This window comes from Erpetoichthys calabaricus, chromosome 10 (assembly GCF_900747795.2).
Source record: "Erpetoichthys calabaricus chromosome 10, fErpCal1.3, whole genome shotgun sequence".
Lineage (NCBI taxonomy): Eukaryota > Metazoa > Chordata > Cladistia > Polypteriformes > Polypteridae > Erpetoichthys > Erpetoichthys calabaricus.
Window position 1 is genome coordinate 67,113,649 of NC_041403.2, and position 23,167 is coordinate 67,136,815.

Sequence of the window (23,167 nt, forward strand, 5' to 3'; positions counted from 1 at the left end):
TAATGAGTCAACAGCTTAGTCAGGACACTACTGCTAAGGGCTGCTCATGTGGGACAGAGACCACTGCTTCAGTGATGCGTAGTGTGTGTTTGTGGAGGGGAATGCTGTGGTTACTTATTGGTTCAAGTCATTATGACAGCTAGAACAGACAGAAATACAGAGAAGGACTTTTCTTTCACCTTTGCAGGGTGTCAATTTAATATTTTCCATAATCATGACTATTAACCTCCCTAGCGTAAGACCGAGCATCACTCAGACTGTTGAAACAGTGCTAAAAGCATTAGCCCTAAGTGTTACTCGGGCAACTGTATAGATGCATCTTGTGTAAGCGTTAGACCCGAGGACTATTCAGGCCAGAAAAGTGCTAACAATATTAGTCCCAAGCATTACTCGAGCAAATGTATAGGCATGTCTTACATAAGCATCAGGCTCAAGAGTTACCCAGGCAGTGGTGTAGACTTCATCTGTCCTCATAATAGCATCTTGTAAGAAACATTTTTCAGCAGCCCAGGTGTTGCATTCTCTTAACAGTGATAAAAGCAGTGATGTTGCCTCTCATCAGCAATGATGACGAAGTGAATCTGCCTTCAGGCAGTGAAACTGAAACGGACAGTGAATCCAAAAGCGATTTTGATGAATCTGAAAGTTACGCTCGCATTTGAGTTTCTGTTGACCCTGCTTCAAATAAACCAGCACCACCTTGTTTTGATTTTGCGGGGCAGCTAGGAATAAAAGTGAACGTTGACAGCCAAAATCCTCTTACTTACTTGAAATTACTTCTTGATGGTGACGTGATTGAAAGAATTGTTGTTCAGACGAACCATTATGCTGAACGGTGTTTGGGAAATAACCGTACACTTAAGCAGTATATTTTTACAGTATATATAGTATTAGCGTATTTTTTATTATTATTATTTATTTTATAAATTATACATGTCACAGCATGACTGTAGAACTCAGCCATTACGTTCCCACTACTCTTTCTAACCAATGAGCAGCTATAAACTCATAATGAAGAACGACTGCAGTGAAAGCAAACACATTAAGAGGGGATTTGTCATGTTTAAATATACTTTTCTTTTTGTTCTTTCCTATCTTTTGTATTCTTTTTCTTGGCACAGGTTGACTTGGTGAGTCTCCTCTATCTTCCCTCAAAACCCCCTCCCTCAAATTATTTCATACACAGCCCCTCCTCCTCGAGCCTCTGTCTCCCCCTCAGCCTTCTTCCTGTGACAGGGCTTCTCCAGACTTTCCTAATCATCTTCTCCTCTTTTCTCTTTACCATATGTCCACAGCACATCAATCTAGCTTCTCATATTTTCTCACTGATCTTCACCACTGACTCTTCTCCTGACCTCTTCATTCTTCAGTCTGTCCCTCAGGGTAAGTCCACTTCAGTATTATCATTTCAGTTGTTTTTTCAAATTTGTCTTTCTCTCTTTTCCTTATTGCCCATGTCTGTGCAACACACATCTAAACTAGCCTTACTATTACCTGTATTTTCCTTGGCATCATTTTATTAAATAATACCCCGTATACCTCCAGCCATTTCTTCTACAATACCTTTATTCTCTGACCTCTTTCCACTTCATAGCATCTTGGGTTATAACTGACCCCAGATATTTAAACCTGTCTTCATTATCCCAAGTCCACTCAACTCTGTATTAGGATTTCCCTTCTCAATCTGCTACTAAACATGACCTTTGATTTTCCAGCATTTATTTTCAGTACTTCCTGTTTTAAGGCCCCGTTCCACTCAGTTATGGTTCTGTGCAGTTCCTCCTCAGTCTTTGCCATGATCATAAGGTCATCAATGTATATAACAATTTACCACCCACTGATACTCTCACTGGATGTATCCACCACAAGGACAAAAGGCTAAGAGCTGAGCCTTGATGTAAACCTACTTACACAATAAAGATTTTTGCAGGATTTTTCCTTTTCCATCCTTCATTACACAGATCATTTCCAGATCTTGTTTTGTTGTTTCCTGAAGTTTGTTGTCCTGTTCAGATATTTCTCTCCTTCTCCCATTTCCAAGTTCCCTTTACTGCCCCTGCTCTTTCTGTCTCCGCTGCTCTCTTTGTCTTCCTGTTTCCCAAGGAGTGTGAGGTCCCAAAGGTTTACTTTTCCCATTCTGTGCATCATCTGTTTTAGTTTTCCTCTCATCTCTTGCCAATTGGCATTACATTAAATTACTTTATTTTACCTTAATTTATTACTATTAAGAGAACCTGAATAGCTATAAAACTTAAAATTTATGAGTCTACACAAGGACATTGTGTGCATATGTTTATATTTCTTTGTATTCATACAGTATATTGACATTGGTTTGCACTTTACTGTTTAATACTACTGCATTTCAGTGAGTTCTTAATAAAATAATTAAATTGAATAATTTAGCCATTCTATTTTACTAATATGAATAATTATGAAAATATTTAACCTACCTTTTCAAATTCTCTGAGGGTATGTGTCTGTAGAGGAGGGCCCTTTTCTGTTTCATCACTGAGGAAGGCTGTCAAAGAAAAAGACCAGAGAAAAAGTGAGGATTAAAAACTGTCTTTATAAAAGGTCAGTACGTCTTTACATCATTCTATATGCTGTCTTGAAACATTTTGCTAATTTCTTGTTCAAATAATCAGTTTGGATATTTGACAAGAGCTTAACATTTAATATTTGCTAAGGGTGTGTTGTGATGTGAGATTTTACATATAACTTCATAAATATTTTGTATGTCTTTATTTGTAATTTAGGCAAAGCAATGTAATTTAGTGTTTACTAACCCCTCCCCCCGCACCCAAACCCCCCCTTAGGAATGGGCCTGTTTGAATTTTTACGACAGAATTTGGGGGATGTGTCTTAAACCAGTTTGGCAAGTATTTCTTTACTAAAGTCATTTCTGCCCCCAGCCAAACCCCCCCTAACCCCCCCCCCAAGTATGCTAAGGTGTACTCTAACATATGGTTTGGGGGCAGGTGTTAAGATGTTCTATTCCCCCATTGGTCTGAGGTATGGCTGTTTGGAATTGGCTTGTCTCAGAGGCCTTTAAGTACCATGATGTCCTATTGGCTGTAGGGGTTGGACAGAACATCTATAAATGTATGTGTTTAACCTCACAATCTCTCTCTTGCTAACCTGTGATGATGAAGAAGTATCTTTCTCTCTTACCAACCAACATATGATGAAGAAGTATCTCTCTCTTGCTAACCTGTGATGATGAAGACAACACAATGAAGAGCACAGTTTAGCAGCCATTTTGAACAGACATGTGGCTGAAAGCTGAGCACCAATGATGCCTTAACTAGAGACATTTAAGTAACTACAAGTCTGTGTGCCGCCTGAACTACATATCACCATTTAATCAGGTTGTATGGTTGCCAATATTCAAATATACTTTGTATTTTGTTATTATTTATGAATATTATCAATAATACATTGTTTAAACTGTAACTTAACTTCTGCTTGTCTTTTTACTACATCTAATTGCCTGAGGTTATAGATATAGAAGGGAAGGTGGGGATAAGTTATATACAATAATACCTTATAAACAGTGGTAAATCTGTGAGATTAGGCATTCTAAGGCTACATATTAATAATACAATAGGGGAAAGTAGAGCAATATATATTACTCTACCAAGATAAAACAGGGTGCTACACCACAACAGAGAAAATGAACATTTTATATGAAGGCTTTGAGAGCTAAGTTAATGTAGACTCTAATGTTATACTACATTGAAATATGGTCACAAAAAGAATACTAAAATTGGCATGGGACCTGTGACAGATATGTTTACATTAAAATAAACACTCATACTTGTGTTCTCGCCTTTACTGAACAAGGCTAGCTGTGTTATGGTATTCACTTTAAAGGCTTAGACTATACCTAAATAGATGGCATCACTCCTCTTTGATATGGGGCAGGTGGAAGGAGTCACAGGCTAAAACAGGGGTGAACAACAAGAATAACATCAGGGGGATGCCTCAAGTCCGTACGTTTTTGGATGATGTCAGTAGATAGCTTAAAATGGATGGTTTAAGTGCAAAGACCCTATCCCAACATTCAGGAACTTTTGTAAACAAGACAATGGAACTTTGGGTGTGAGAGGATTACTGGGAGTGTTGTTAAGAGGGACGCAGAGCCAGAGAGAGCAAGGAACAGAAAAACATAGGGGTTGGAAGTTGAAGCAGGGCAAGAAATGAACTGTGGCTTGCTGTTATGTTGTTACTTTTGTGTTGTCTACAAAGCTCTGACAGTTGAGAAGAGGAAGTTAGGTAAAGAAAAATGTAAACAGCAAGGCAATGCAGCGAAGGCTACAAATAAAGTAAATGCATTTCTGCTGCCGCTGTGTCCATTTTGGTGAGCTGTTGTAATAGGTTTCTAAATAAGTACCTTGCCAAGGCTAAATACATTTTTTACTCCCTTTTGGAAGTAATGGAGACAAAGTATAATATTTTTAAAAAGTATGAGAAGCATAAACCCTCCAGAAATGACAACACTGTTTAGTGAGAGAGACAGAAAAAGAATCATCGGCTTGCTTCATTACTCTTGGACTAAAGCATAGCTGTCCTTGGATGGATATCTGTAGAGGTGCAAGTGGAGCTCCCAGTGAGCCCTTTTAAGACATGACATTAAATTCAGATTCTTTTTTCTATTTCTAAACACAACTGAGTGAAATCAGTTAAATCTAATGACCCTAATTATCGCTTACTGTGTACAGAAAAGCTTGAAATAATTTTGTGTTCACTGTTACACTGCTGGTAAAAAAGTTATCTAGAATAAAACATTTGCTATGGTGTACTATTCATTGGAAACCACATTACAGTGAACATCTCCACTAGAAGATAGATAGATAGATAGATAGATAGATAGATAGATAGATAGATAGATAGATAGATAGATAGATAGATAGATAGATAGATAGATAGATAGATACTTTATTAATCCCAAGTGGAAATTCACATACTCCAGCAGCAGCATACTGATTCAAAAAACAATATTAAATTAAAAATTGATAATAATGCAGGTAAAAACAGACAATAACTTTGTATGATGTTAACGTTTACCCCCCTGGGTGGAATTGAAGAGTCGCATAGTTTGGGGGAGGAACGATCTTCTCAGTCTGTCAGTGGAGCAGGACAGTGACAGCAGTCTGTCGCTGAAGCTGCTGTTCTGTCTGGAGATGACACTGTTTAGTGGATGCAGTGGGTTCTCCAGAATTGATAGAATTGATAGAAGAGTTCCAAGTGGCAAAAAAGCAGAAAGAATAAAGCATATCCTTTAGGTTTTCAGGGCATACATGTATAGGTTTGTGCTATTGCTTACCATGTAGAGGGGCTTGGTCACATGTGTGACCCCAAGTACTACAAAGCACCCCCTTAAATACTCTCTCTCGTGCAGTCATTCTCTCATTATTTCTTTCTCTTCCTTTCTCCCTCTCGTGCTCTCATTCTCTCTTTTTCTCTTCCTCTTTTTTCTCTCTCTCTCTCTTTCCCTCCTGCTGTCATTCTCTCTTTTTCTCTTTTTCTTCCTCTCTCTCGCTCTCCCTCTCTTGCTCTCATTTTATTTTGCTTATAATTTGGGTATATTACCAATAATACATAATTAGTTAAATGTGCAGCTCCTCCTCTTCCTTTCACTCTATTGCCTAAGGTTATAGATAAAGAAGAGAATGGTGGAGGAAATACTAAAGTACAGTTCCTGGCTACTGAGTGGTACATGTATAGGACCTGACGCATTTCGGTAAAGTCTACATAGTCAAGAGTATCAAAGGGGAAAACAAGGTCACATAGGACCCTATACAACAAAACAAATCTGACATACTTTGGCATAAAATTATGCAAGAGGCAGAATGATGCTTGAATGCTCCTAAAAACACACTTTACTAATTTGGCTTTTTTGTAGTTACATTTTAGTTCAATTCATAATTGACTACATATTCACAAAATTATATTCTTTTTTTTTTTTTGATACTTTATTAATCCCTGAGAGGAAATTCTCTTTTCACATGACTTTTGAAGGTCAGAGTGCAGGGTCAGTTATTGTACGGTGCTGTGGATCAATTTTAAAGTTAAGGGCCTTGCTCAAGGGCACAACAGAGTAGCATCCCTTCTAACAGAAATGGGATTTGAACCGGCAACTTTCCAGAAACCATAGCACATCCTTATTCTCAGAGCCAGCATTTCTTCATGGCTTTATACAATCTTTGCTAATCTCTTCTTTTCTCTGTTTTATTTTCTATTTTTTCTGTGGTAGCCTGTTTGCACCACCACCAACTGATCAAAGCACTGTGCAGCTGAGTGTTACTCTAGAAAGAAAGTGGATAATTCAACTATTGACAAGACCCATCGCATCAAACCCTCCTTGACAAAGCCTGGAAACTATTGGAAATGTCTTAAGGACATTTATGTTAGGTAGAATGTCCGTGAACTGCTGGGCAGTCTTTTGGCCTTGGAACTCTGCAGATTTTTCTTTTTCTCCTCGCCTGTCAGACAATTATTGAAGTGGACTATGCAATTATCTATTTGGTCCATTAGGCTTATTCTCACATGAACAAAGCTGGCAGCACTGTGAGGATTATGTTTTTCAGTTTCTCCATTGCCTTCAATACCATCTAGCCAAACCTGTTAAGGGGTAAGCTCAGCGATATATTTAGGTGGATGAGTCTATCTTGTCCTTAATAATGGACAACTGGACAGACTGCAGTTTGTGAGACTCAAGGACTGTAATTATGATATGGATGTGAGTCACACTGTCCTGTCCTGTCTCCTTTTTCTTCACTCTGTACATCTCAGACTAAACATATAACCCCAGGTCATATCATTTGCAGAAATTCTCATATAATTCTGCACTTAATGGGGTGTATTGATAAGGGGTGTGAGACAGAGTATAAGAGTCAGATGGAAATGGTGCTTCTTGTTTCTTGATGCAGAAAGAATTTTCTGCAACTTAATAATAAGCAAAACCAAAGGACATGTTATTGACACCAAGCAGCCTCTATGTCAGGTCATTATTCAAGGAGAGGATGTAAAGGTGGTGCACTCCTACAAGTAGTTGGGGGTTCACATCAAGGACAGGGTGGACTGATCTTGTATCATTCGTTTGCCTTAGGAGACTGTGCTCCATTAATATGGGAAGTGACATCCTTCACATCTTCTACAACTATGTGATGGCTAGTGTGATATTCTACGCTGTGGTATCCTGGGCTGGTAAAATCATTTCAAGAGAGACCCACCAAATCAACAAGTGAATTAAAAGGGCAAGCTCAGTTATGGAATGCACTCTGGATCCCATAGCGGTCATATGACAGGACAGAATTAAAACAAAACTGAGTGCCATTATGAACAATTCTGCACATCCTCTCTCTGACACACAAACACTGACCACTTTCAGCCAACAAATTATTCAGCAAAAGTGGGGCAAAAAAGCTACTTGGACTCATTATACCAAAGGTAATATGTCTGTATAATGCCTCACTATGACTGTCTATCTATCTATCGGTCGGTCGGTCGGTCGGTCTGACATTATTATCATCTTTAGAGATTTAGAACACAATACTATACTGTGCATAAGGATTCTACCTTTTTACTAATTACATATCCATATTATGTAAGCCTATATTGATATTAAATACAAGTCAAATTCTAAGCGAAGGCTCTAATCAAGAAAATAACCACAGAATTAAATTTCATGAGTATAACAACCCCAGAGAAAACACCTAGATGATTTTTACAACTCAAGAAAAGCGTTGCAAAAATAAAAAAGAAATACCATTCATGACACTGCCCAGTTCACAAAATTTAAAATAAGGGTTTGTCTTCAAAATCAAGCTTCAGGCTTCAAATGAAGCCTAAAAGTCAAAAATGACTCTTACCCCCAAAACTCATGCAGCAGGCTTTGTGGCCTGTACAGGTTCTTAAAGAGAAAAGCTATAAATCTTCAAAAAGATATCAAAACTGCAAAGAGAGAGAGATAAACCATGAAATATAAAACCCAAAGTTATCAAAACAATGTCCCTTTTTTATGTTATGATTGATTAACAAAAAAGAATATCCAAAGAAGAGGGCTGAAAAGGCAAACCAGAGCTAAATAAAACCAGTTCACAATCCAAAACCAAAGTCAAAAAACAGAATCTAAAGGAGACAAAAAACAGAAAAATCCAATAATAAGAACACAATTACAATTATTACAATCGCAAAAAGTGACTCAACAGCAACACAACAAAGTATACAGTGTAAGACATAGATTAATATCTTCTTATATAATACACTACCGTGGCTGTTTGCTTGTCTGTCCAGGACTTTAAATCACCTGTAGCTCACAAACCGTTTGACCTATTGACCTGAAATTTGGTACACATATACTACATGAGCTCTACTGTTCGCTTTTGGGGTGATGATTTTTATTACTCTTTTTACTTTTATTTTATTTTATTGTAGAATCAACTCTTGTTTGTGCGCAGCAGGGCGGCTGTGTGGCGCATGCGTAGGGGCACCGTTCTCATTCCCTACCACCTTCAGCGTCACTTCCCCTGCCTCTTCATATCTTAAATCATTCTTGAGGCAGATTGAAGACTTAAGTGCCAGCTTAAGTGAAAAATTAAAGAAAAAGTACTAAATAACTGCAACACAAACACTGACTTAATCAGTTTTAAAGTGAAAAGATGCCGACGAAAGAAGAGAAGAAGCGGGCCACTAGGGTGGAGAAAACAAGAGGTGCTCAGGAAGCAGCAAGCACATCAACCTCTGAGCAAACGAATGCTAAACGTACAGACAAAGAGGATGAAAACTAGGAATGCTCAAGTCAAATGTATTCACTGCACATTATTGTGCAGTGCGCCATTACTGGTAATACAGTGATCCCTCGCTACTTCGCGCTTCGCCTTTCGCGGCTTCACTCTATCGCGGATTTTATATGTAAGCATATTTAAATATATATCGCAGATTTTTTGCTGGTTCGCGGATTTCTGAGGACAATGGGTCTTTTAATTTCTGGTACATGCTTCCTCAGTTGGTTTGCCCAGTTGATTTCATACAAGGGACGCTATTGGCAGATGGCTGAGAAGCTACCCAACTTACTTTTCTCTGTGTCTCTTGCGCTGACTTTCTCTGATCCTGACGTAGGGGGTGTGAGCAGGGGGGCTGTTCGCACACCTAGACGATACGGACGCTCGTCTAAAAATGCTGAAAGATTATCTTCACGTTGCTACCTTCTGTGTGCAGCTGCTTAGTGAAGCGACATGCTGCACGGTGCTTCACATACTTAAAAGCTCAAAGGGCACGTATTGATTTTTCATTCTTTGTTTTTATCTGTCTCTCTCTCTCCCTGCTCCTGACGGAGGGGGTGTGAGCTGCCGCCTTCAACAGCTTTGTGCCGCGGTGCTTCGCATACTTAAGCCAAACAGCCCTATTGATTTGTTTGCTTTGCTCTCTGTTTCTGACAGCCTGTGCTCCTGACACGCACTCCTTTGAAGAGGAAGATATGTTTGCATTCTTTTAATTGTGAGACGGAACTGTCATCTCTGTCTTGTCATGGAGCACAGTTTAAACTTTTGAAAAAGAGACAAATGTTTGTTTGCAGTGTTTGAATAACGTTCCTGTCTCTCTACAACCTCCTGTGTTTCTGCGCAAATCTGTGACCCAAGCATGACAATATAAAAATAACCATATAAACATATGGTTTCTACTTCGCGGATTTTCTTATTTCGCGGGTGGCTCTGGAACGCAACCCCCGCGATGGAGGAGGGATTACTGTACAATAATACTAAATAATTAACTACAAAACAAAATGCATTAAGTATAATGCACACAAAAAGGAAATTCAAATAGAACTTACAAATTATTAAAGAAAGGAAAAATACATAAAAAGAAGGGCATGAAAACATGGCTATACTGTAACAAAAACATTTATATGTTTCAGTTTGGGTTATTGCTTGATATGATTTGCTTAACGTTTGTTTTAACCAATAAGCAAATAATTTAAGAAAACTTTTACTTTTGTTTCTAATGTTAACATTAGAATATTCAAAAATGTCACTATTTGTGTACAGAATACGGTGTTTGACCTTTGAGTACCTGTAGACTTAAACTGTCTCTGCACAACTATACTTTTATAAAATTTCTTATTTCTATATAAAATAATACAAAAACTACTGAAGGTAGGCTATGAAACTATATCATACATGTCCACATTATATTAATGCCAAGCCTCTGTACAAAATAATGAAAAATGTAAAAATAGTAGAATGCCATTAAAAGCACCATGGTTCTATTTTATGGTATTTTGATAGATAGATAGATAGATAGATAGATAGATAGATAGATAGATAGATAGATAGATAGATAGATAGATAGATAGATAGATAGATAGATACTTTATTAATCCCAAGGGGAAATTCACATACTCCAGCAGCAGCATACTGATACAAAAAACAATATTAAATTAAAAATTGATAATAATGCAGGTAAAAACAGACAATAACTGTAGGTTTTCAGGGCATACATGTATAGGTTTGTGCCATTGCTTACCATGTAGAGGGGCTTGGTCATATGTGTGACCCCAAGTACTAATTAATATACTCACATAAACACATTTCTAACTTTATTTTAACAAATAAAGCAGACAGACTACATTTTTTCCATTTTGCTCATGCTTATTGAAAACAATCTTGCTTGAAAAGCTCTTAGTGTCCTGTCAGATGGCAGCCTCACAGCAGGTTCAGCCATCATTTCATTACACTTTGTCTCCCAAATACAAGTGCCAAATGCAAAGTTTACAAGAGCAGAGAAATATACATCCAAGTGATCTCACCTGCAATGTGGCTCATGCTCCCAGAGGCCTTCTCCCTGTTCTTCAGGTGGTCTCTAAAACAAAAGACAAGGACAAACTTGAAAACTGGTGTGCATGCCAAATTGTTTATCCTCAGGTCTTCCTTTTTCTGATGCAGAATACATGTGACAGTGAATACAAATAACCTCATCTGCTGACTCATTTAAGAAGTGGAGGAATTTTGTCATAGTAAAGAATTCCAAAAAGCAAATAGCACATTATATCTTAAGAAATAATGATTTATTGAAGCAATAAAACATAATTCAAGTTGAGGGTTTTCTATTGCAATTTCTGTACACTTGCAATTTATATACCGTGAGCCACATAAATTACTGAGATTATTGATGACTTTCTTACTCTAAAATAGATTATTTACTGGAATGTTATTCAAGTCATAGTTCTTCTGAATGGCCATTGCATACGCTTCCAAAAAAGAGAAGGCCAGATTCTGAAGGTGGAATGTTCTAAAATTTTCATCCATTTTCTGGACACTTTTTTTTTTATAGTACTGGGTTTCAGGGAACTGGTATGTCTATTACTCAAATTAAATAACAAAAAAAATGTATGTTCCATGTTGATTGTCAATATAGATTCAAAAATCGGTTAGTTGTATTTGTATAGCAACAGAATCTCTGAATGCATCTGATAGCCCAGACCACCAATACTGTGATACTTCAGCCTGATAAACTCCGGGGATGTTCCTCTAATTGAGCAAGCAACAGATGACATCTCCTAAGTTGTAAATCTCTGCTTAATATATGTAAGCTTTTATTCTATTGTGGGAAACTCTTCCCAGTCGTTTCCCACTTCCAGCACAATATAAAGTACAATAAGTAGACACAGCACGCAGTACTTTGTCTTTGCCTAATTTTCTCTGTCCGCTTCCTTCCTCTGTTTGCCTTCTCTCATCCGCCAGCAAGCTTTGTCCTTCATCTCCTGACTCTTGCTCCTTGAATGAAGTGATGTGGTTCCTTTTATGCTGCACCCAGGAGCACTTTAGGTGGCCCATATGTGTGATCCAGAAGTACTCCTAGGTGTGATGGAAGCCCTATGAAATAGGGCTTGCCAGTTCCTGCAGCATCCCTTGGCAACCCCAATAGGACTGAGCCAACAAACTCCAAGTGCCAGAGTGTCCTGTGGGAATCTGGGGTGCTGTAGCAACCCAGGGGGGACTGCCATCTAGTGCTCTGGGAGAGGTAGTGCCCTGAACATGTTTTCTTCCCTGGTCCTTCCACTATGGAGGAGTCCCAGCTGGGTAAGGGCCCCAGCCATCCACTACACCAGTCAAAGTTTGAAACAGACTGATGCCTACCATATAGCACTGGACAGAATGCAGGAAACAAGCCTGGACAGGGTGCCAATCTATCACCAAGTACATTATGCCCACATGCACAAGAGAACCAATTTAACAATGGTAACAAACCATAGAAAGGCCAATTAACTTAACACACACATCTTTATATTGAGCGAGGAAAACAACAAACAGAGATTCAAACCCTGAATGGTAGTCTTGTGTGGCACCAGCAATTATCGCCATGCTGACAAAATATAGTTTAGCGTGAAAAAATAAAGAAACACTGAGAAATGAACCTCCGATTAAACACTGCCTTAATTTAGCTCTCAATATTAAAAAAATGATTGTTTTAAATCTTGCCACAATGTTTAATAATGTAAACCCATCATAACACCACCCAATGTTGACATACAATTTTGTTTTTAAGAAGAATGGCTTTTTTTTTAAAGAGATGACCTTGAAAAACATTTTCAATGTAACACTGACATTGAATATATAGTTAGCAGTTGTCTGAAGCATTTTACTCATTTTGAAAGTGAGTTCAAAGTTTTAAAAATCCAAGCAACTCATATATAAAGGCATGAGGACGCAACATATTATTTAAGCTTCAAATTGGAACCTAATAAGCCCTGAGACATTCAAGTTCACTACTGAAAACCAGTATGGTATTCATCCCAGCTATTTCAATTTCATCTTCTCTGAGACAGGTTTTGACGTTGTGGGCTGCCCTGGGTAAGCAGATTAAGAAAGCAGATGGATAGATGGATGGGTGAATGGATGGACAGAAATATTCTGTATACTACACATAATATAATATATATAATATAACATCACAGTTGTGTGGCACCCTTACTTATAAAAAACAGACATTCCCATTTACATTACAGCTGCCTGTAATCTTCTAAAGAGTCTACTTTTTCTTTGGTTGTTAAAGAAGAATTGAATCCCACTCATTATGCGGCCTTGTTTCAAGAATACCAAATGGCCTGGAGGAGAGGAGGTCGTTCCCTGTTTAAAGTTTAAAACCACAAAATACACATGTGACCAAGTTGTACTGGTAAAATACGCATCCAATTAAACTCTAAATAAAAATGGCTCTATTACAGTTCCCTGTTTCATGAACTGCCAGTGACCCCTCCGCGGAGTTATTCTGAAGGGGACTTCTTCTTCCTTTAATAACGTTTTTCATTAATTGTACAAACTTGGCTGTACTCCTGATGGACTACTTTTCACATTATTAAAGTGACACTCTGATTTCTTGAATGACGGAAATGAAACGTGTTAGACGGACCTCACACATTAGCACCTCATCAGTAAAGCAAAGAGGGCTCTCTGGAAACACAGTTGACTATGGATCACAGCTTTCGTTACACATCCCTCCCAACATTACATTAATAGTTCATCAGCGGCCAGAGGGTCAGAGCTAAATTAGATTAGGTCAATTTTGAGCTGAGCGTATGTCTGCATTTCTCCTGGGGGGCAGGTACAGCTGTGAATGCTATATCTGCAAAGCTGACATGACTCAGAAAGACTTTGAAGTCAACAGCTCCTGGATGGGCTTTGTTGCACAGCCTTCTGGCACATGTCAGAGAAATAGTACATTTCTGAAACAGAACAATCTCTCTTATGTTATATGCAGTATGTTAAAGAAACCAAGAAGCTAAATTTTTTAATGTACATTAAGAGACTGCATACATTATGCTTCTGTGTTGAGTGTTTAGCTGTTTAAGATATGCTTCATATATGCCACATATGGCTTTCTGTTCATTTATATCTTCATTTGAATATGAATATGTTCATTCTACTTTTCTAATTTAATATTATTTATTGTATCAGTATGCTGCTGCTGAAGAATGTGAATTTCCCATTGGGATTAATAAAGTATCTATCTATCTATCTATCTATCTAAATCATTGCTTGAGAGGGAAAGAGTCTATCCCAGCAGCACTGAATGCAAGGCAGGAGCTAACCATCTATGGGCCACCATTCCATTGCATGTACAACCTCATACTCATCACAGGCCAATCTGAGTTAACAATCAGCCTAAGCTGCACATGTTTGACATGCAGGTTAAAACTCACACCAACATGGAGATAACAAGCATACTTCACAAAAACGGCAATTAGGATGTGATTTGGACTCTGGAATTAGAAACTTTGAGGCAACTTCCTCAGCTGCTCTGCCACCTTACTGCCCTGCAACAGGTCATGTCCTAAGATTCACACTTACATAACCAAAGTAAATGCCAACAAGAATCAAACTGTAAACACTTCATGTTCCTATGGATGCTAAATGCAGTATTGTAATTATAAACATAAAATCAGTGTGCAGGCAGGCGATTGGATTGGGCAAATTTGGTTTCTGTTAATTGGCCAAGTGTGTGTGAATGAGTGTGAAGCTCCCCCCAGGGTTGACTTATGGCTTTGGAAGGATGGATTTGCCAGGATGGATTATTAATACTTATGACCCAGTACTGAAATAAGTGAATAAAATGATGGGAGTGAAACGTTATCTTACTCAATATTAAACTGAATTCTGCACTAATGTCATTTCTTGTATTGTCTGTATTTTAGTTATCACTGGTACATTTAATACATTGTCTTGTCCACAGCTTCTCTCATCTTAACTAGATAGCATTAAAGGAATTAGCACAGGACCTGCATTTTAGTACTAGCATGGTTCTGCCACTTCTATATTTATCCACATATTTTTTAGCAGATATTAATACAAGTTATACAAGTTATAGGATACTTCATGTATAATAGGTAGCCTGGTAAATTAGTGCTGTTATATCCCATGAGCCAGAATTCTAAGTTTAATACTTGCTCCCACTCAGTGTATGTGTGGAGTTCTTAAGTACTCAGCTTTTCCTCACACATCTCAAAAATGTGGGTGTTACGTTCATATTGGTGATTCCAAACTGGCTCTGTGCACACATGTGTGACTTTACCTAGGGGTAGACAGCTGCCATGTCCAGAGATGGTTCCTGCCTTGTACCTGATACTACCAGGAAAGGCTCTGTCCACCAGTGGCCTTTAAATAAATTAAGCAAGTGTGTGATATTATCCACATAAACAAGGCCAATTCACCCAAAACACAAAAATTCACTATGTTATGCAAAGGCGTGGATGCTAAATAATAAGGAACGAGTAGAAAAAAATAAACTGTGATAATATGAAAACAATTGTTGGGTACAACAGGAAAAAAATGTAAGTGCAATTGTAAATAAGTTATTTGCACATGATAGGAAAGCATGATAACAAGTAACATTTAATGTTTTAATAAATTGTATTCTAACATTATCAATCATGCTTAGTCCAATCCATGATCAGGATGGACCACAGCCTATTCTAGCAGCACTAGGCACAAGGCAGGAAACAAGTCTTCATAGGATGCCAGTCCATTGCTGGATCCACACTGGACCAATTTGGAATCAACAATAACAACCACAACATTTATTTTTATATACTGTAGTACCAGTTGACCTAACCTTCATGTCCTTAGGGCAGGGGTCTCCAACTCCAGTCCTGGAGAGCTACTGTGGCTGCAAGTTTTCATTCTAACTCTTTTCTTAATTAGTGACCAGTTTTTGCTGCTAATTAACTATTTCCCTTTTCTTGAGACTCTAATCGCTAAATTGATTCTTTTTTCTTTAAATGTCACCTAAACATAAATTTGATGTGAAGTGAGCCAACAGATGACCAACTAAGTTGGGGCCTCCAACTCCAGCCTTCATTCAGTTTCTTAACTTGAAGCCAATTCTTGTTGCTAATTAAACCCGTTATTTAATTCCATGGTGCACATTCTGCCATGGCAGACAATCTAAAACTGTTGATTTTCGTTTTTAAGAGCGCTGTTAAAATGTTTTGTGGACCTGAGCAGATCAGCATTACTGAGGCCTTCACATTTCTTTATTTTCAGTTATTGCATGATGGGAGCAGGTTGTTGTTTATATGTTGGTTCATTTTGTGTCTTAATATTGTTTGGTTGCTAATTAAGGAAAAAAGAAATAATTAAGGGGCATGAGTCTTAAGTTGTGCATCAATTAAAGTTAAAGCAAAGAGTTAATTAGCAGCAAAATCTGGTCACTAATTAAGAAAAGAGTTAAAATGAAAACCTGCAGCCACAGTAGCTCTCCAGGACTGGAGTTGGAGACTCCTGCCTTAGGGGCTTGGGACAAAATGCAAATGTGGGGCAAATTAAATATTTATTTATGTTCATAAGATACCAAGATGAGTGCAAAAAATAGCAAATAATAGTAATAATGTTATTTGAGAGCAGTGCTGTACTTCTCAGAAGGAGAGGCAGATAGCAGGAAATGAATGACAGACAGAGATAAGAAGTTTGAAACTAGAAAACCATAACACAAACTGGGGTTATTTTTTCCTTAATAACACTACAAAAAGACACAGATTTTTTTTTAATTTAATACTTGGATTCCAGAAACCGAGTGCCACTATCTTATATAGGTGGGCGAATGATAACTCAGTACATCACTTCAACTCTAAACATCATGGCCAGAACTATGCAGAATCAGTCACAAAATGGAGATGATCATCCAACAAAGCAAGTCACTAATTGGCATTGCCGGGTTAATGATAAAACAAAACAAAAAAATAGTACAAAAAGGCACAAAAAGGATTCATAACTTAGACCACCACAAATGTGTTATCATGGCAACATATTGTCTTGTTTCTGTTTACTATGTTGTGTAAATGGCATAAATATCTTGTGGCATCACTACTGTAATTATGTTAACCAGATAATTTGCTAATAGAATTAAACACAGATAAAGCCATGCTAACAATTAGGAAAATTATTACATCTTGACCGAAGAAGGGGACTTAGTTGCCTAGAAAGCTTGCATATTGTAATCTTTTTAGTTAGCCAATAAAAGGTGTCATTTTGCTTGACATTTCACTACATTCATAATGGCTAACACAGTACAACACCCTAGTACTAGAAACAATCATGTGTAAAACTGAAGAAGGAGAGTAGAAGAGACATTAACTGGTTTGAGGAAGAGAGGCCAAGAGAGGGCAACTGAGACAAAGAAAGGAAGATCCATATTGTGGTGGGCAAGTGGGCAAGCTACCCCACCAAACAGACAGAGTTCTAGAGCCATTTAAGCAGGTCCAAAGTGGCTGTTGCTTTGCTGTTTTTGTGTTTATGTTGTACTTGACACTTGTAAGCAGTAAAGAGTAATATGCCAAAATAGTGTTAACTAATTTGTGCTGCTTTTTGTGTTTTATTCTTTATATGGTTATTTTCTTTAATAAAGGCATTATTTTTGTTTGGCTTTTGCCCTTGTGATACTTGTCTATGTACTGTGGTCTGCCAGCAAGGCATTCTCCAATCATAATACTGTATATAATATGAACAAATTGACTGTTGTAGGCATAATGGAATCCTAAACAAAAATTAATCTATTGTTATAACAATTAAATAAAAGTGTACAAAAATATGTGAGCATTCAGTGCTGCAGCTGACCAATAAAATGACCCAGAGGGGTGAGTATTAGTGTGTGAGCGATTAGTGAAGCAGGTAACACAAAATGGCTGTTAAGTAAGTGGTGCTGTTTTGGATTTTCCATAAGGTCTTATGGATTAATTTAGATTAAAATAAAAAAAACAAATATTTTGCATTGAAATCTGGACCCTTTTGTCATTTGCATACCAAACAGAATACTGTAATTTGATCTATCGCATTAATTCCAGAAAGAGAGAATGCACAGACAGAGGAACAGAGAGAAGGACATAATACACAATGAAAAAATGAATTACAGGCTAAACCTCTGTACAATATTTTCCAGTCGTAATCCCTAATGAGAAAGGGTCTTCCCAGTTCTAACATTGTGTAAAACCCTATTCATTTATGAGAGGCTTAACCTATAAGAGCTTTAAGAAGACACAAAATGTAATTTTTAGGATGTAATAAAGTTCCATACATGTATTTTGACTAATAAATGTTCTTTCAAGCCACAAATTAATATTTAATTAGTGTTTAAGAAAATACTGTAATATAACAGCTGTTTCTCTTACTCTCAAACAATAGGGAATGATGAAGCCTGTTATATTTAAATATGTAATTTTCATTTAACTTTGGCCCTCCAGTTATATAATCCTTTGTTTTTTAAAACATCTGCCAGACAATGTGCAAAGAACAAAATGGAAAAGTATAACAAAGTAACTTTAATTGAAAATACGACTACACCTTTCTTTGCTCTAAGGGATGAGACTAAGTGGATGGAGTCACAGATTATCATTCATGCATTCATAAAGTTTGTAATAATTAAAATGCAATTTTATTTATTTGAAGAATGTGCCAAATAATAAATCATAAACCCGTACATCTTGTTTTTAAGCATTGGATGAGGTGTCAATGCATGATGATGGTGGCTCATTGAATTTATAAAACAGACAGCAGCACCAGTTTACAGAATGGAAAACCTCAGCATGACACAAATGCTCCAACAAATTAAACAGATTCTCTTTCACTCACTGCGTTAGAATTAAACAGCTGTAACAAAATAATTCATCCAAATGCACCCTATCAAAAAATATTATTTAAATGTAAGAATCCTCTTTTGCATTTTATAACTGTTTAATTTAGCCACTACAATGGCTGAACATATCCATCCAACTCTTTATCTGTTTAATGAACATAATTATCCATAACACAGTCATCCACTTATTAATCCATCCATCAATTTACTGAATCCATTCGTCCAATCATCCAGTTTTATACAGACCCCATCAGTCCTTTTACTGAACCTCTATATCCATCTGCCCATCCATGCATCTGCCCAGTGACTCGGAGTATCCATCCACCTGATCACTGAACTCACCCATCCATTTGCTAAATGCGTTCATCCATTCAACCATCTATTTTTTTCAATAAGCTTATTCCAATTTACCTCCATGCTGCCCCTGCTGCAATTATTTAAACTTTAATTGCCTCTTATTATTGGATGAGTTTAAACATATGGATAAAACAAATCATCATAAACCATGAACAGGTTCAGCCATACAATCAGGCTTTCTTTTTCTTTTTAAAGCTGTCTAGAATAGTATCAGCATTTTTCAAGGTAAGAAGCTATATAATACTTTAATTATAATGCCAGTGTTTCCAAGTTATGTGTCACCCCAGTCTTGTGGTTCAGTCAAAAAAAGAACCAGTGAGCACTGCCTCTTAAAATAAATTACACCCTTGTAATTTTAAAAGGGCTCACATTCCACAGTACACGCTTTGAAGCAGGCAATCGTTCTCATCTTTAAATTGGTTAAAACACAACAAATATAGTTAAAACAAATTACTGCATTTCACTTTGCTTCACAAAAAAATGAAACATTTCTTCAGCCAGAGGTTATTTGTAAAAGGCCATTTCATGAAAAGAAATAAGCTAAAGAAATGTTTGTCAGTTCCTGCAACAGGGAAATGCCACCAATGAAATGTTATAGTGTCCGACCAAAAGCGATCCACTGTGAAACCTGCCTGATCCAGTTCAAACTCTCATTGAAGGGCATATAAACATTTTTTGTACTCACTTTTCTAGCTCAGGGCTTTGCCAAAGTATTCAGATTCTTGACTAAATCTGTCCTTTTACTGAATAAGAAACCCTCTATTGAAATGTTGTTTTCTGTGATGTTTTTTCTTTTAAAGGACTAAAAAAATGTTTTTAGTTTTATTTTATGTTAGAAAAAAGTCTTTATAGGAATACATGAAATATACTGTGTGATTAAGCTTTCAGTCTTCGCAGTTAATATTTTGTGGTTCTCCCTTCTGCAGCAGTAAAACCTTTGAAGTCTTTTCAAGTATAAATTAGTTTGCAGTAATCATTTTGGCTGATTCTGATTTCCTTTAGGTTGTTAAGGTTAGCCAGATGACACATCTATACTACCACCATGTTATACATTCCGTAGAAAAGGCAGAAATATATTTAAATAGGGGTCAGGAGATGAAACAAAAGTCCTAACCCAGGTAAAAGTTCATAACTAAAAAATCAGTCCTATCTTTTGCCAAAGCTTAAACAGAAAACAGAAAGCGTAGTTGAGAATACTAAAGTGAGAAGTGTGTACTTCGGAAAGTCAAAACGAGCATTAAGCAAAGCACACGACAAATAAAGAATATCGAGTCTCAGATGATCGAGAGTAAATGGAGATGACCTTTTATACTGTTGCACAATTGATGACGTCCATGGCATGCTTAAGGTCAGTAACCATAAGAAGGTGTAAGTTTAAAAAAATATCAACACTCTACACAAAAAAGGATAGTATAGAAAAAGATGTGAAAATTAGCTACTATCTTTAATACGTTTCAAATACATTTTTAAAAAACGGATATCAGATTCAGAACATGATAAAACCTGACAGAAAAAACAGTCCAGGAAAAAATTTAAAGGGAAGCTAAATTATAAAATACCAAATGGACTGATATCTGGACTTTGCTGGGAAATTGTAGGGCATTCACTCCAAGGTTAATTTGGCCTTTTATTTAGGATCACTGTCCTGCTGAAAGATACATTTTCACTGAATTAAACTTTTTTATCAGAATCAAACAGGTTCTTCTGCAGTATTTGCTTGCATTTTCCACCACCCATCTTTCCTCTTATTTTAACTAGATGCCCAGTTACAGCTGATGGAAAACAGTCCACAGTATAATGCTACCACCACCATACTTCACTGCTAGGTAGAGTGTTTTTGAGGGGTTGAAAGTGTGACATTTTCACTACCCATAATCTCTTTTGACTTTTGACAAGCTCTGTCTTGGTCTCATCTGACCAGAAAACCTTCCACATTGCAGTGGGGCACTCTCATGCTTTCTGGGAAATTTTCAGCTGTGTTTCCACATTGTTCTTTTGGTGTACAGTATTGGCTTGTTTTGCACCATCTTGCACAAAGAGCAGTTTAATGCGGGGCTCTTGATAACATCTATAGCTGCTTAAAAGTTATTGTTTATCTAGCTGTGGCCGAAAGCATTGAAATAACACATTTTGTAGTCGGCACCTGAAGGATTTGACGAAATGAACTGAATCATTGGTACCTACTGGAGCATTCAAACACTTGGATATTGTTTTGCACCATTTTCCTAATGTAGGTAATGTTATCTCTAATGTCTTTGGAATACTCCTTAGTCTTCATTTTCACAGCCATCCTTTAGATTCTCACCTTGAATTATGATCACTTAATGGTGGGCTTTTATCCAAAAAATGTGGCAGTTAATTTGAATACTTACATTAATAATATATTTTCCCTATTTTCTTTTTAAGATGTTTTTCTAACATTAAACAATGTCACATTAAAAAATGAATTTTAATGCTTTGCAATATAAATATTTCTGAGAACAACATTTAATTTTACTATTTGTTTATCAATAAAATAAACAATTGTTATGAAATTGTATAGTTTTTCAAGGCAATACATTAGTATGAAAGAAAGAAAGAAAGAAAGAAAGAAAGAAAGAAAGAAAGAAAGAAAGAAAGAAAGAAAGAAAGAAAGAAAGAAAGAAAGAAAGAAAGAAAAAGAAAGCTTATTTTAATTAAGAACAAACAAAATGGATGAACAATATTTTGGCTATTGGCCCTTGTTTGTATAACTAAAAAAATATATAAAGTATGTAGTACATAATATAAATTTATGTGTATGAGGAAGAGCATTAAATGTTTAAAGCACTGTCAAAAATAAATGTGTTTAGAAATGAATGCATGGGTATGTAAAATGTTTGTAATGCCCAGTGTTTACATAGAACATGCACAGAAATAGATTGTATACACTCACTGCTCTTAAAGAGCTGCAGTAAAACTGACACAAAACCTCCAAACATGCCGTCTATATGTTTTCAATTGTTCTATTTACAAAAAAACAAGAAAGGTCTTACCTTCCTCGGTACAAATAGCCACTCATTTCAGAAAGTTTTCAGTTTAAGAATCAATGTTTTTTCTAACAACCAAGCATTTTTCCTCCTGTTTCCACTTTGCAAAACAGTACAAGAGATATCTTTAGCAAATAAGTAAGTGAGTGAAATAAAAAAAAAAGCCTGAGACGTGGCAGACTTGAGCTAGTGAAGCTCACACCAGAACCAGCTTATTTTCAGTGATGAATAGTATTTCTGTTCTAGTCTCGGCTTGTGGCTCAGTGCAATGGTACAGCACGCCGCGTATTCCTGTTTGGACAAGATGTGAATAAATCATCAGGTAGAGCGTCTGGTCTGAGGCAATGACTAGCAGCTGAGCTGTGAGTTTCAAAAAGGTGGGCCACACCTAAGTCCTCTTTACTTTGCTCTACAAGCTCAGACCTGCTAGACCCTAAGGAAAAAAAAAAAATGCAATGTAACCCTCTAACTCATGGAGTGCACAGATCTCTAGTAGCAGATGACAACAGCAAGAACCTGAAGTACTTTACATTAGGAAACCTGAAATTTATATCTAGGACAGGGGCAAAAAGTAAAACATATTGTAGTCATGCATCTTAAAGCCAAAGTACTTCTGAAAGTGAAAGAGTGGAATGGCATTTTTAATTTACTGTCAGAGCACCCTGAAATCGACAGTAAATCATACCTACAGTATAAGAAAGTGCTCCTCTGCATGCTGCTCACGTATGCCTCGGTTAGGATGGGTAAACACACAGAAGGCACATAGTCTAAAACTGTTAGTCAAATAGCATTTCAGCCTCACTTGGCCAGACAAGCAGAACCAGGGTCACCCAGGTCAGTTGTGTTGTTTTACTTCTAAAATACATGACAGGACAATCCGCTGACTGGATCTTTAAATCTTCAACTAGCCTTAAAGCACAGTAACACATACCTTTAACTCCCAGGGGTTTTCTGTTGATGGTTCACCTAACAGCCTAAAGTACCATTACCTGCAGCAAGAAATTCCTGTCGACAATGATCATAGTATTATGTCTTCTCAAAGCCTATGCTTAATCCTTTATCTTCCACCACAGCATGTTGTGTATATTCCCAACCCTCCTAAAAATACCTACAAGCAAGTTGAGGAATTCTGACCTACTGCAAAATATTTAAAAATTGGAGTTTCTGTGCTCAGC

The 23,167-nt window shown here is 37.0% G+C and overlaps 1 protein-coding gene across 2 annotated transcripts in view; it reads right to left on the minus strand.

Moving 5' to 3' along the window:
• Positions 1-23,167, minus strand: part of pde4dip (phosphodiesterase 4D interacting protein) — a 264,076-nt gene that overhangs the window by 213,274 nt on the left and 27,635 nt on the right. Inside the window, exons 1-3 of one of the 2 annotated variants that reach the window (XM_051933238.1) lie at positions 21,999-22,171; positions 10,811-10,863; positions 2,451-2,518 (exon numbers count right to left, since the gene is read on the minus strand). In XM_051933238.1, coding sequence (XP_051789198.1) covers positions 2,451-2,518; positions 10,811-10,863; positions 21,999-22,024 — 147 coding nt within the window. In that variant the 5' untranslated portion in view covers positions 22,025-22,171. Of the gene's footprint in view, positions 1-2,450; positions 2,519-10,810; positions 10,864-21,998; positions 22,172-23,167 lie in introns of those variants that run through there. The other variant, XM_051933237.1, reaches the window with a different exon arrangement.